General features: G+C 44.2%; 2 protein-coding genes across 2 annotated transcripts in view; one reads left to right on the top strand and one right to left on the bottom strand.

The window, feature by feature from the left end:
* Positions 1 to 3,032, top strand: part of CALU (calumenin) — a 15,451-nt gene extending 12,419 nt beyond the window's left edge. Inside the window, 2 exon segments of the mRNA XM_007955414.1 lie at positions 1,829 to 2,028; positions 2,928 to 3,032. Coding sequence (XP_007953605.1) covers positions 1,829 to 2,028; positions 2,928 to 3,032 — 305 coding nt within the window.
* Positions 3,033 to 6,364: 3,332 nt separating this feature from the next.
* On the bottom strand, positions 6,365 to 9,809 carry OPN1SW (opsin 1, short wave sensitive). Its single transcript, XM_007955413.2, has 5 exons — positions 9,464 to 9,809; positions 8,977 to 9,145; positions 8,455 to 8,620; positions 7,823 to 8,062; positions 6,365 to 6,484 (listed from the first exon to the last, which is right to left on the bottom strand). Exons 1-5 carry the CDS (start codon positions 9,807 to 9,809, stop codon positions 6,365 to 6,367), a joined length of 1,041 nt encoding a protein of 346 aa, XP_007953604.1.
* Between the last annotated feature and the right edge of the window lie 4,943 nt (positions 9,810 to 14,752).

Raw genomic sequence — 14,752 nt, 5'->3', positions numbered from 1 at the left:
TGAGAAAATTGTTACACAATTGCTGTGATGGGAATAAAAATGACTCAAGAAGAGCTAGGAGCAATTAAGACCACTTTTCAAATGTCTTTATTATCACATCATTCTGTTTTGGAAAATTTGGCTATTTTATATTAATACTTTTACTCCTAGTAACTTACTCTCATGCACCACTGGTTGCCAGTTGGATTTTAGACCTCTTTACCTGACATTATCATAAGCCTGAAAGGGAGACCACATCCCTAGCTTTCTCACCTGATGCGTCCATTGTCTTGAAGGACTTACTCTGTCACTCAGAATTGTGTCTAATCGCACCTGCTGTTTCTTTCTAGAGTTTCTAGAGCTATTTCTCCACTATACTAATCCCAGTTGAATTCCTAATACTCCCTGAATGTTTATCACTCTTTTCTTCTGCCTTCCTGATGTCCTTTGAGCTTTTTAGAGAATGGGGCATGAGCTGTGGATGACAGGCTTTTTTCCACAATGATTTGTATGTGTGGAGTTCATCAGCACAGTGAAAATGCATGCCTGGGTGCATTCACTGAGCCATTTCAAAGCTCAAGTTGATAGGATTTTCTCTTATTTTTTATCGTTTCATTCTTGGCTTTTGCCATTTTTATCACCGTTGCTAAAACTGAGGGACTTGTTTGAACCTCCTGAGGAGAGGAACCAAGTTTTTAACTCTTAAATGCTGTATCTTATCAAGCATTGAAACCAAGTGGTAGATATTTTCATCTCCCTCCCTTTCCTGTACATTAGGACAGAGGAAGTGGATCTTGAAGCCACTAAAATGAGTGTGTGTGTGCTGTGGGTCACTTTTTTGTGAGTCAGCAGCTAATGTAAGCACTTCTACATCCTGGGTGCTGGGCTTTTGTAAAGCTTGGACTCTCCAGCATAGGGATCAGCCCTTCTCCAGGGACGTGCCAGTTTCTGATCGTAAACGCATGTTCTCTGTCCCTTACGTTAATTGTTCAGGTAGTCCCCAACTTAGGGTTCCAGAAACTCCAATGTAAGTCAGGCCTGAGCTAAGTAGAACATGAGCATACTTCATGTTGTTGCGTTTCACAGATACTGTGGGGTTTGTGTTGTGTTGTTTTTTTTTCCCCAAGATACTGGGGGGTGGTTTTGTTTTTTTTTAACAAGTTGAATCATGGCAACCTTGGCAACCAGGCAAATCTGTCTTTGCCATTTTTCCAACAGCATGTGCTCACTGCATGTCTCTGTCACATTTCGGTAATTCCCACAATATTTCATACTTTCTGTGTACTTTATGGAAGTTGAGGATCTGGAATATGATTCTCTTGTCACTGTCCTTTGCCAGTGTAGCCCCAGACAGTATTGGTATTTCCCCCAGGGGGACCTGCACCCCTGTTGAAAGCCACCAATAGGGAGAATGACTATGTAGTAACTGGTTGGTAGGCAGTTTGGGCTTAAGTACAAGTTTCCTTGAAAATTTGAAACAGTACTTCTGTAGTCAGTGGTTGACCACCTTGGGGTAAGGTGGATTATAGGGAACAGTGGTCCTGTAAAGGTTAGTCTTCATCTTTCTTGATGCTGGTCACCTCCCCTTGCTTCTGCTTTGTTTAAGGCATAAGGACTCTGATTTGCTTTCATGTTCTTCCAGGTCAACAGCTAGAAATACTCTCTTGCAAGATTAGTAATTAAACCTCAGGAAATGACTTGCCTTCTCAGGTCTCTCTGGCCTGAAATACCCCTGGAGTTGCTGTTTGGTTCCAAACAGATGCATGAGGAAGGAGGATGAGGCCCAATTAGCACGATGTCATCTTTGGACAGAGACAGACCCTTCTCTTGCACTTACGTGTGTACACAGGTGACATGTACAGCCACGATGGCAATGCTGACGAGCCCGAGTGGGTAAAAACAGAGCGGGAGCAGTTCGTGGAGTTCCGAGATAAGAATCGAGACGGGAAGATGGACAAGGAAGAGACCAAAGACTGGATCCTTCCCTCAGACTATGATCATGCAGAGGCAGAAGCCAGGCACCTGGTCTATGAATCAGACCAGAACAAGGTGAGTCGGCCAGGCCCCAACAGCCTGCCTTCATCTAAGTCTAGTTCTAGAGGATTGCCCAAAAAGTCCCTGTGAAGGGCCGTAGAGCGTTGGAGATTTTGATTAGTCTGAGTCTGCTGAGGATAAATCCGCTTACCTCTGGGGACTGTCCAGTGGCCTTCATCAGTTACCTGAGGCATTTGGTTCATTAGTGTGGTGTTGTCATCAAGCTCTGTCACCTTTTTCAGAAACTGTAATCCCCTGCTTAGAGTAAGCTGAAAATTAGGCTGAAGATGGGGATTTTTGTGTTCTGAAAGCTGCCTAGGCTGATCTGCAGTCTCAAATGATTGTAGAGCTTTTTTTTTAGGATCAGTCATTCTGAGTTCTTGCCCAGGGTCATTTCAATCACTAGGTGCTCTGTCCTGTGATAGATGAGAAAAAGAAATTCATTGAGCCTTCGAAGGCTGGCCGAGCTCATTTTAGAGATGAGTGTTGGAACCTTCGTTGGCATGGAGATGGGGACCCTGCTTGAGGGTCAGCAGATTCCGTTGATCTGTGATTTGCTTTGAAGTCTGGCCCAGCTCTTTGTGACCATCTCTTAGCCGCGTCTAGATACTGTCCCACGTTGCCCTGTAAAGAACGTTTGCTCCTCAGGAGGTAAGCCTGCATCTGCCGCGGCACTGAGCTCTTGAGCTAGGTTTTGTCCGTCTTCCACTTAGTTTTCCTGATAAGCTAAGTGGACTCATTGCTATGTTCTTCCCTCTCTTTGTCTGTGTAGAGGGGTGAGGGTTGAGCTCACATTTCATTTAATGGGCATTAGAATCTTAAATCCTGCCTAACCCCTGTTGTTCCCTAGCAGTGGTTCTTAACTTGGAGCGGGAAGTATATGCTGCTTCAGTTGACTGCACTCTTAATTCCAGGATGGCAAGCTTACCAAGGAGGAGATCGTTGACAAGTATGATTTGTTCGTGGGCAGCCAGGCCACAGATTTCGGGGAGGCCTTAGTACGACACGACGAATTCTGAGCTGCAGACGGAGGAGCCTGCATCTCTTCAAAAGTAATTTATTTTTACAGCTTCTGGTTTCCCGTGAGATTGTTTTCGCTACTGAGACTGTTAACACGGACTTTGAACACGTGAAAAGGCATAACAAAGACCATCCCGTCCCCGTTCCTCCTCCTCTCCCAGGGACTGGAGGGGAACTACTCATAATGATGACACTTGTGTTTGTAGATTTACATTTCGTATTATGTATAACGTGTTGTGTTTATTTTTGTATTTGTTCTTTGGTTGGGAGTGTGATATGAAGGATCGAGATCCTCCTCTTACACTTGTAGGCAAACATTAGTCCTTCTCTCTTTCTCAGCCCCTTGCCATCTTTATAATTCTTACTTAACTAATTCTTAAGCCTGAGATCAATAGCAAATGTTCAGGGGAGAGAAAAGGAAGAATACAGACCTCGCAATTTCTATTTAGAGAGCGAACACCTACCCTGCCTGCCCCAGGCTGTAACACTTCGCAGGTTGTGGGGGCCTCGTGTTCCATTCGGTTGCTGTGGATCCAGCAACTGATCCTGGTATCATCTGGGCGAGGAATGATCCCTGTGCTGTAGGAAACCTTGGCTCAACTTAGTTGAGTTCCTTTTTTTATTCTTTTTTCCCCCCTGTAGAACTAGCCATTTGCTAATTTTGTCAAGCACAGCTGTGGTGGGAAGAGTTAGGGCCAGTGTCTTGAAATCAATCAAGTAGTGAGTGTGATCTCGTCATAGCTATAGATAGAAGCAGCTGGAAAACTAAAGGAAACAAGCAAGTGTGTCCCGGGCATGCGTTTTTCCTGGGTGTGCGTCTCCAGAAATGCTCGAGAGAGTCCTGCCTATCGAGGTCACTGTAAAGGGCCCCGCCCGGCTCTTCTTCCCTCAGGTGTTCAGTTGAACCAAGGAATCAGTCTTGTTTCATTGCAATTAAAATGTCCTCTTCCCCAGTCATGTCATTGAAAGTGCCTTTAACTGACAAGAGAAGTGATTACCAAACAGAGATTCTCATAAGAAACCGTAACATAAAGACAAGATTATCTGGACCACCTTATATGAAAGCTTAGAACCTCCCAGTATATAATGAGGAGTTAGTTTTTTTTCTTCCTTTTGTCTTCTGGACAGTTGTTAAATAGCAGTATTAGTTAGGAGCTCGGGTGCAGTGTTCTCACCTTACGGCTGGTTTCCAAAAACCACATGCTGCTGAATTTACCAGGGATCCTCGTACCTCAGAATGCAAACCACTTACTACCAGGCCTCTTCCTGTGTCTGCTGGTGGGCTGACCTCAGGCTCAAAGATGAGAGGACCCGCAGAGAGGGCTTGTTTGCGTTTGAGAACTGTTGCTCACCCTGCCTTTGAGTCACTCCCCTGTTCTCCCGTGTCCCCCACTCCCCTCAGATGTTTGTTAGGGATCGACAGGTCGCCAGCTGTAATTGAAGAGAAGGATATTGTAGAAAGAACTGAAGAGACTACCGCCCTCTGTTCCCAACTCCACTTCACCTATATTTTACAGAACATGAACTCTTGTCTTCTTTGGTCCCTTTCTTACAGATGGACCTCTTTTGAAAAGAGTTATTATATTCCAAGTTTTTAACCCTCAGGTTACTAAGACAAGCATATGTATATATAATCTTTATTATTTCATGTATCTTTCTGGATAATACAATCAGGTGGTGCTGGGTGATTACTATAATCTGAACCTAGGTATATCCTTTGGTCTTCCATGATCATGTTGAGGTGGGCTGCTAGGTATGGTAAAAAGCCAAGTATATAACTTTACCACAGGCTTCAAAGTGAGCTCTTGATAATGGGTACACCCTTTAAAAAAAAGTTTAACCCCAATAAAGGGAAATGGAAGTTGTCTGCTCTCCAGATTCCCATTTTTATTGTTTAGAAGACTAGGGATGATAGGTCCAGACCACCACCCTGACTTGGTTAGAGAGGGCGCGTCATGAACTGTGTGGCAGGAGAGCCGGCAGCTCACTCGGTGTGTGGAACCCAGGCCTTACGTGAGGGTCGCCCACTAGAAAGCAGACCTTACTCTGCCAAGACAGCAACTCTGGATCTGGGAGCTCAGCAGCAGGCATTTAATTTGATTTCCCTGGGTTGTATTTTTGGTTGAAGTCAAGCTTGAGGCTGGTGAACAGTAGCTGCACACCCACATTGTGTGTTCTGTGAATGCTAGCTCTCTTGAATTTGGATACTGGTTATTTTTTATAGAGTGTAAACCAAGTTTTATATTCTGTAATGCAAACAGGTACCTATCTGTTTCTAAATAAAACTGTTTACATTCATTGTATGTGTGTCCTTCATTCTGGAAGATGCCACCAAAAGGGAGCTCCCCAGACGGTCTCCCATAGTCTCCCCGCCCCCCCACCCCCACCCCCAGGCCCAGGGAAAGGACTGCCCCTCCCAGACTGGCTGCTGCTTTCCTCCGGTTTCTGAAAGCTTCAGCATCCTCACCACCACTCTAGCCCTTCTCCTTGCTCCTTAGGCCACGTGACTGGAGAGCAGCCCAGCTGCTCATGACGTAATTATCCGATACCAAACACAAGCCACTCCTGAGTGCAAACACAGCATTTGTCTTGATTTTTATTTCAAAAAGGTTCTTGGAGGGAATGGGAAGAAAGGATATAAGGTCAACTTTTAAAAGCATTGTGGTATAAACAGTTTAATATAAATATTAAAGAGTGCATATTCATTTCGAGTTCATGTAGAGAGTTGAACTATTGACTTCAGGAAATGCACAGTATAAGCCAGCCAGACAGCTCTAGGGGCATGGAAGGGGAGAGGCCCCTGGAATGGTTCGTGCAGGCCCAGGACTTGGAGCATCATGGACCCTGCCCAGACTAGCAGCTGTTGACCAAGTGTCAGGACGTATTTTCAAACTCATACTGGGGGGCTACTAAAGGTTTTCATTTTGTTTTTTCCAGTTTGTTCTAACTCAGAATACCATCATCTCCGCAGGTTCCCAGAAGTAGAACAATGTTACTGAAAACATTTTACCCATGTTACCCATACACTGAGGTAAAATCAGCCTTCGTGAATCATAAATCAGCATTGAATCTCTAACTCAGTTCTGCACCTGCTCGGAAAGGTGCCACTTGGCAGCAGAAAATGATACGGCCTTTGGACTGAGCTGACGTGGTCCAGACGGAGCGGTAGTTCTGTGGGCAGGAAGGAAGGAACAGGAGGGTGAAAACTTGATCCCCAAACTACCCTTCCCCTTCTTTCTTCTGTGTTTTTGTTAATAGTTTGGTTTTAGAGAAAAAATTAAAACTTACGTAAATGTAAAATTGTAGTTGCAAACGGACCAGGATGGGCTCCTTAGTTGGGGCCCACTTGGGTAGAAGAGCTAGTAGGAACTTCCGTTTTCTGGAAGCTGGATGTGTCAGATTCGCCTGCCATGGATTTCCCACAAACCATGTTCTCGATGCAGACTCGAAACTGGAGAAGAGGGTGGGGTGGAGGTCGCCCTCTTGACCGACCAGGTAACGTCGTGAAGGGTGAATAGAGGATGTCATTCTTTGTGCCCCCAGAGCTTCCCACAGTGCCTGATAACCAGGATCTGCTCAGGCAGTTTGAATATATCTTCCCAATTCTGAAAGCCAGCTAAATAGCTACCTGAGTCTACAGTAATCCCTAAACATTCTTGCTGATTCTGAGGCCGCACTGTTAAGAAACCTCAAACTGGGTTGCCTCATGAGAGCACTCAAAAGTGGCCCAAGAGCAGGCCAGTGCACCCCACCATTACTAAGATACTCTGATTGGAAGGAGCCCTGGTGGCGTAACGGTTAAGAACTTGGTCCAAAACGTTGGAAGTTCAAACTCACCCAGATGCTTTGAAGGAGAAACACCTGGAAATGTACTTCTGTAAAGATTACAGCCTAGAAAAACTCCAGGAGCCGTCTACTCTGTCCCGTGGGGTCACTGTGAGTTGAAATAGCCCAGCAGCACACAATGACAGCTTCCAGTTGAAAAGGACTGCCAATTCTGTTATTATCCAGGAAGTTTCAAATTAGGATTGAACCCGTCTCTGGGATTAAGGAAATGATTCTCAAAGCAAGATTTTTGCTGTTAAAGGAGCTTTCCAGCTTCACCTGCGTTTGGTGCTTTATTAGCTCGGATTCAGGATTTGGGATTGGAGGCTAGCACCTGGTCTCACCAGAGCGCCTGGTCTTCAGAGGATAAACTTTTAGAGATTGTGCGTGCACTCTGATTGTTCTGCTTTGCGCATGCTCCCGATGTCTAGAAGTTGGAAAAGATTAAAAGCCCTGGAAATGGACTGGACATTCGGGAAATATTGATCATTGTTTTTTTCAAACCCTTAAAAAAAACCAAAAGAAAATCCTGCCCTTGGGAGCAACTTGATTTTTTGGCCCAAGTGCTACATCCTCTCTGAATTTTATTCTGTCAGTGACCATACCTTCTTCCCTATGCTTAACCACCGGCTTCCTAACATCTTTATCCATCCCTGGAAGCCCTCAGTGTTCTGAGTGTAAAGCAAGGCTTCCAATTGGTTCATTTGTTCGACCCCCTGCTGAGAATTTGCCTCTCCACTCGAGCTGTACCAAATCAGCGTCTACATTTTAGCAAGATCCCCAGTTCGCCTGGAAATCTTGTTTTAAAATGTCGAGTCTGATTCAGTATCTGGTTTGTAAATGTAAATTCTCAGCAGGGGCTCTAAATGGAATGAACCAGTCGGAAGCCCTGGTTTAGAGTCATTGGTGAGACAGGAGCTAGGGTCTTGTGGAAAGTCATTGGAATGTAAGGAAAGCGGTTTACCTGCTTGTTCATGAAGCAGTAGATGATGGGATTGTAGACACAAGCACTCTTGGAAAAGAAGGCAGGAATGGTGACAAGCCGTAAGTCCAGCCCATGGTTACGATTGTTGACCATGTACATGGCCAAGGCAGCATAGGGCACATAACAAAGACAGAAGGATCCCACCATCACCACCACCATGCGGCTCACCTCCCGCTCTGCCTTCTGGGTCGTAGCAGACTCTTGTTGCTGAGCTGCAACCTGGGGCAGATCACAGAGAGACCATCACTTCCTTCTCGCTGGCCCTCAGTTCCCAGTTCTCTGGATTCTTCTCTCTGTCGCAGCTTCTGACCTTGTCTCTAGGGCTCTCTATCTTTGAGGGTTCTGGGACGGGCACTGCTCTGTGGTCTGTGGCGTTGAAAAGGATCACATGCATCTTCACATTCAGAAGGCACGCATTTGATCAGGGATGACACCACCTTACGCTTCGTTCCACTTCACTGTCCTCCCTACCTCCACTTCCTCCACTGCTTTGAGCCGCCCCCTCTTCCTGACTGAGGACAGTTTCACTGCTTTATGTTCGAGAGCACTCACCCCCTCCCACCTGGAGCCCCCTGGCCCACTCCTTCTTGACTCTTACAACAGCCACTCACAGCTCTGAGGGCCCCCAGCAGCTGGGAGTAGGAGAAGCATATGAGGGAAAGGGGGATGATGAAGCAGAAGATGAAGAGGAACCAGGTATAGTACTCGCTGTGATACTTGGTGCCCACGGTGTACCAGTCAGGGCCGCAGGAGCACTGCAGGCCTTCGGGGATGAACCTGCAAAGGACCAAGGACCCAACCATGGGACAAGCACTTACTCCCTGTGGGACTCACCACAGGAATCAATGGAGTGAGAGCTGACATGCCTGGATCATGTTCTCCACTTAGATAGAACCCACCGATCCCAAAAAACTTTGAGCAGGCAGGCAGGGCTTTCTGTCCTCACCAGCAAAACACTACAGCAATTCCAACTATAAAAAGTAAATTTTAGTGTTTGTCTCCCACAGCCCCATAGCCTCACCTACTCCACCAACACTTGAAAGAGTAGAGGTCAAAGACTAAGACACTATACCCAAGCTCTCTTTTCTCCCACATCAAGCTGAGCTGCGTGGCCCACTGCCATGCCCTCTCACCGGCTCCAGCCACAGAAGGGTGGGATGGAGACGCCAATACCAATGATCCAAGTAGCTAAGACCACCATCAGTGCGTGCTTGGAGCTGAAGCGGATGTTGCCGAAGGGCTTACAGATGACAACGTAGCGCTCAAAGGCCAGGAAGGCCAGTGACCATCCTGTCACCAGACCTGTGGTGAGATGTGAGGGCAATGGAATAGACAGAGCCCTGCCCCACCTGGCAGGAGGAATGGAAGACAGGTGGGGTGGGGCAAACAGACTCAGAGAGGGTTGGAGTGATGGTTGGAATAGAATTTGGGTCTCAGACATCCTGTTTTGGTCCAACTGTTAGTCTGAGCTGCTTTGTACCCGTTTTCAAAAGAGCACCAAACCTCTTTCCCCTAGACTCCTCTTTAGGGGCCCCTCCAACCCAACAGCCTGGTCCCTGGTTCCAATCCTGCAGCATGTCCTTTGCCTCCCCTTCCCCCCCACCCGGTCCCCAATAGTACCTGCTACAGAGCCCAGGAAGGCCTCCAAAGCACAAACATAGCGACCAAAGATGAAGTATCCATGACAGCTGGCAATGAAGACAGCGAAGACAGAGAAGATGCAGAAAAGGAAGCCCCCCAGCGATATGTTGACCAGAATGTAGTTGAGTGGCTGCCGCAGCTTTTTGTAGCGCAGCATGGCCACCAGCACCATGGCATTGAGTGGTGTCCCTGCAAAGAAAACAAAGCCCATGAAGGCTGCTTGGAAGTAGAAGGCCCAAACAGGGGCAATGTGGTACTGAGGCCCATCCCAAGGTCCCACTGAAGAGATGTTCCTGAACAGATAAAATTCTTCCTCCTCTGACATCTTGCTCCTAGGATGCCCCAGCCCCTTCTGATTCCTCTTATAGATTATCCTCTACCTCCTCCACCCAGAACCTCTCCTCCAAAGCCACTTTTGGGCTCCCTGAAGGATTAGTACTGATCCTAAACCTCCTAAAGACAAAGTTTGGGATTAGAGATCACAAAGCCCCCACCTAAAACCTCCTTTTGTGGCCTCAAAGCCGATTGTGTGTTCTTCAGAGAATAAAAGATTGGGCTCAAGGAATCTGGCTATGCAATACTGGATGGTAGGAAGAACAGGAGCGGGCTCCCTGGGGCCTGGGAGATGCTAACCCATATCAGGTGAAGATGCATCCACCATTGTTTTTCTTCTGTCCCTTGAATGGCACTATAGTGGGCTGTTGTTTTTGTAAGGTGCCCTCAAGTCAGCTCCAACTCATCGCAACCCCGTGTATGACAGAACGAAACAGGCCCCAGTCCTGTGCCATTCTCACAGCCCTTGCTTGAGTCCATTGTTGCACCCACTGTATCGATCCATCTTGGTGAGGGTCTTCCCTGTTTTCACTGATCCTCTACTTTAAGACCAAGCATGATATAGTGGGCAACCCTCTCCATTTGTCTTCTGGCACCGATAAGTTTCTGCCCTCCCCAGTCTGCCTCTTTGTGGAAGGTGCCCTCTAAGGCTCCCTTTCCAGAGATCTTAGCGTGCCCGACAAGGTACCAGCCTCAGGCTGCAGGAAGAGGCAGGGAGTAGGGAGTGCTCTAGGAACACATTGGTAAACTCGACGTCTTCATGGGAACAGGGCAGGGGCAACTTGACAATACCTAGAGGGCTAGGACATCCCTGGGCTAAGGCTGTTTCCTAGTGAGTACACTTTTCCTACTCAGACCTTCCCTGGCCAGGCTTGGTCTGCTCAGTGTCCTTTCTCACACCATGCTCATGCTAGCCCCGCCCCTTCACTCAGCAGTACCCAGGTTGCCACAATCTTCATCTGTTAGCAACTAAGTCTTGCCCAGCCTCACAGGCCACCTCACAAAGACTTCTGTGAAGCCCATCCCAGTGAGCCAGCCCTGCTCTAAGCTCCACCTGCACTTACACTCAACACTACCCTTCAGTCCCTATGAATGGATCTTCTCCTCCTCCATCTCAGTAGATTGGTGGCTCCTTGAAGCTAGTGTTTTACTTACAAATGTAATACAAATATATACAGATAAGTTCTATTTCCTGGGAATCACCCTCACTGCCTCCCACAGTCTCACGAGTTCAAAAGCAAAATACCTGGTGATGGTTTTAATGTGCCACTGAGCAGACTTCTGGCCAGATGAGTGTATAATATACAGTGTACAATCAGTATTACTAGACAGGAAAAAAAGACTGGAAAATGCGACACATAACTAGGGGCAAATGCAGTAAACAGAAATAGACCCAGACAAGGGATTATAGACAAAGAGTTCAAAGTAGTTATTAAAAACATACTCAAGAATTTAAAGGAACAGATTAATATAATGAGAGAAGGGGAGGAGAATCTAACAGAGAAACAGAAACTATTTTAAAAATGGAGTTTGTAGAGGTTCCAGTAAGATGGTGGAATAGGCAGAAAGACTGCACAGACCCTCTTCAATAAAGAAAAGGGGAACGAATTAACACAGATACAGAAGAAAATCCTGGAGCCCTGAGCTTTGAAGGGAAGGATATAGAAGTGGACTAAACTCCAACTTGTAGAAGAATTTGCATGAAAACACCAAAACAAGAGATATACGGAGTTACAGTCTGACAACGATCCTGACGGCACAGACAACTTGGATATTGCTGAGTGGTGTTAAGTCCTAAGAATTAAACTAAAAATTGGCCCTGCTAGCCAGGGACCACATTGTGGCTAGTGAATAAAAGGGGAAACAGCAAAGAGGAAGGCACACTGAGCTGTGGACATTCGCCCTGTCCAGAGGGCACAGCCATTTTGAATGTTTACATGCAGTTCGATCATTTTGGATATTCAAAGTGACAGCATTCTCCCAGATTCCAGGGACTTAAGAACAGGCTCCACTTGTTGGGAACCACAAGGACATTCCAGATGCCAACAACTGGAAAGGTGCGATGTTCCCTTTGTTACTCTCATACCCCACACCCTCTTGGTGAACGGAGGTGCGGCCATCCTTCACTCCCACCCGCCTTCTGGGCCAGCAGGAATTCCATTCCAGTCTGTGTGCTCTGTCAGAGCCTACGTGCCCTGCTCCACCCTGCCCATGTTTTTTATTTATTTTTATTTTATTATTTTTCTTTAGTTTCTTTTTGTCTGTTTTAAAATTATTATTATTATCCTTTTCCTAGTTATTATTATTCTTTATTCTTCCCTTCCTAGGTTCTAGCTTTCAGCTTTTTCTCTCTTTCCTGTTCCTGGTTCCAATTTTTTTCTTTCTTATGTTTAACCCCATTCCTTATTTTTCTTTTTGCATTTTTCTCATTTTTTCTTCATTATTCTCCTACTCTACCTTTTTTCTCTTATTGTCTTCTCCCCACAGGTTTTTTTCTTTTCTTTTTCCCTTTTTTTTTTTTTTTTGTTTTTTTTTCTTGTTTTTTTTTTTTTTTTTTGGTGACTTTTCCTGTGTGTTTATGCTTTGTGTTTTTTGTCCACTTGCTTTTACCTTTTTGATGTTTTCTTGATTATTGTTTTTGTCTGAGTGGGAGACAGCAGCTGTGTCCATATGACACAACCACACCCACACTTCTACTTACTGAGAACCACCACTTCCTTCTCCACCAACTGGCCAATGATAAATGACCATCAAGAGGAGCCTGACTCACCCTTACTGCTCTTCATGAAAAGTTCACAGAGATCTAAATACAACAACATCACAATGTCTTGGAGACAACAGACCATCACAGTCCACACAAAGAAGCAAGATAGAGTGGTAGAAACAAAGGAGCAGGATACAGATCCAGAACACATCCCTAAGGAAGAAGCAGCACTGGGACTTTCTTATAAGAAATTCAAAAGAATTATATTTGGTATTTTCAAAAGATTGAGAGACAGAGCAAAGAAAACACTGACAAAATTAGGGAAAACACAGACAAAACCCTAGAACAATTTCAGAAGAGAATACAAGAACAAAATGACAAAAAAAAATTAGAAATGATTCAAAATCTACACACAGAAATCCAGAAGAGTAATACTAAATTGCCAGAAATAGATAACACATTGAAAAGGCAAAGAAGTAGAATTGAATCAATGGAAGACAGAATTAATGAGATTGAAGACAAATCCTTGAATATTCTTTGGAAAGGGATAAACCAGAAACAAGATCAAAACAACATGAAGAAAGCCTAAGGTTCATGTGGGATACCATCAAAAGGAATAACCTATGTGTAATTGGAATTCCAGAACAGGAAGCGAAAAAGAAAACCAAAGATTTGTTGGAAGAAAACTTCCCTGATATGAAAGATGAGAATATATCCATACAGGAAGTCCAACTAATCCCAAATAGGATAGACCCCAAAGGAAAAACACCAAAACATATCATCATCAAACTCATCAAAACCAAAGACTAAGAAAGAATCCGGGAAGCACCACAGGAAAAACAAAAAGTTACTTAGAAAGGACAACCAATAAGAATAAATTCTGATTTTTCAGCAGAAACCATGCAAGCGAGAAGGCAATGGGATGGTATATATAAAACCTTGAAAGAGAAAAATTCCCAATCAAGAATTATATACCTGGCAAAATTGTCCCTCAAATATGATGATGAAATTAGGAGATTTCCAGAGAAACAGAAATTAAGGGAATTTGTTAAAACAAGACCAGCCTTACAAGAGATATGAAACGGAGTCCTTTGAACAGAGAACCAAATAATAGCAAACAACAACCAACCATTAATACACAAGATGACATAACCCAGAAACCAACACAGCTATGGACGTATCCAAAGTAACATAAGCTTACAAGATTGTAAACAGGGGACCAGAGACATCAATTGGCAAGTGAGGACAACAAACCAAAGGGAGGGAAAAAATAGTGTAGTTACAGAACTAAATGGCAAGGAAGTCAAGAGAGTTGCAAGATAGAATGGACTATTATAAACTCAGAGAGAAAATTATAAATCACAGGGTAATATCAAAGAAAAATGATAAACTTTCACATTGCAATAAAAAAGAGGGCAAGCACAAATATTTAGCAAATACTAAATAGCAACAAAAGAAATGATAATAAGATTCATAAATATAATGAGCTCAGCACAGAAAATTATATGGAACAAAGAAACCAGGGACACCATGAAAAAACACGTAACAAAATGACAGCAACCAATTCATGCTTGTCAATAATTACACTGAATGTTAATGGATTAAATGCACCATTCAAGAGACAGAAAGTTGCAGATTGGATAAGAAAACAAACCCATCAATATGCTGTCTACAAGAGATACACCTTAGAGACAAAGACAAAAATAGACTAAAAATCAAAGATTGGAAAAAGATATATCAAGCAAATGACAACTGTAAAAGAGCAGGAGTGACAATATTAATTTCTGATCAAATTGACTTTAAGACAAAAACCACCAAACAAGACAGGGAAGGACATTATACAATGATTAAAGAATCAATTGAACAAGAAGATATAACCATAATAAATATCTATGGACCAAATGAAAGAGCCCCAAAATACATAAATCAGACTTTAAAAGAGATGAAAAGTCAAATAGATGACTCCACAGTCATTGGGGGAGACTTTAATACACCAGTTTCTTTGAAAGATAGAACAACAGGAAAGAAACTCAACAAAGATGTAGAAGAGCTAAATAATACAATCCACCAACTTGACCTTATAGACATCTACAGAGCACTTCACCCAACAACAGCACAATATACATTCTTTTTCAGTGCACATGGAACATTTTTCATGATAGACTATATCACATGTTAGGCCATAAAGCAAGCCTTCATAAATTTAAAAACATAGAAATACTGCAAAGCAT

This window comes from Orycteropus afer, unplaced genomic scaffold (assembly GCF_000298275.1).
Source record: "Orycteropus afer afer isolate SDZICR_OR568_19922 unplaced genomic scaffold, OryAfe1.0 scaffold00501, whole genome shotgun sequence".
Lineage (NCBI taxonomy): Eukaryota > Metazoa > Chordata > Mammalia > Tubulidentata > Orycteropodidae > Orycteropus > Orycteropus afer.
Note: the sequence above shows the minus strand (reverse complement) of the source record. Positions and strands in the feature narration are given on the sequence as shown.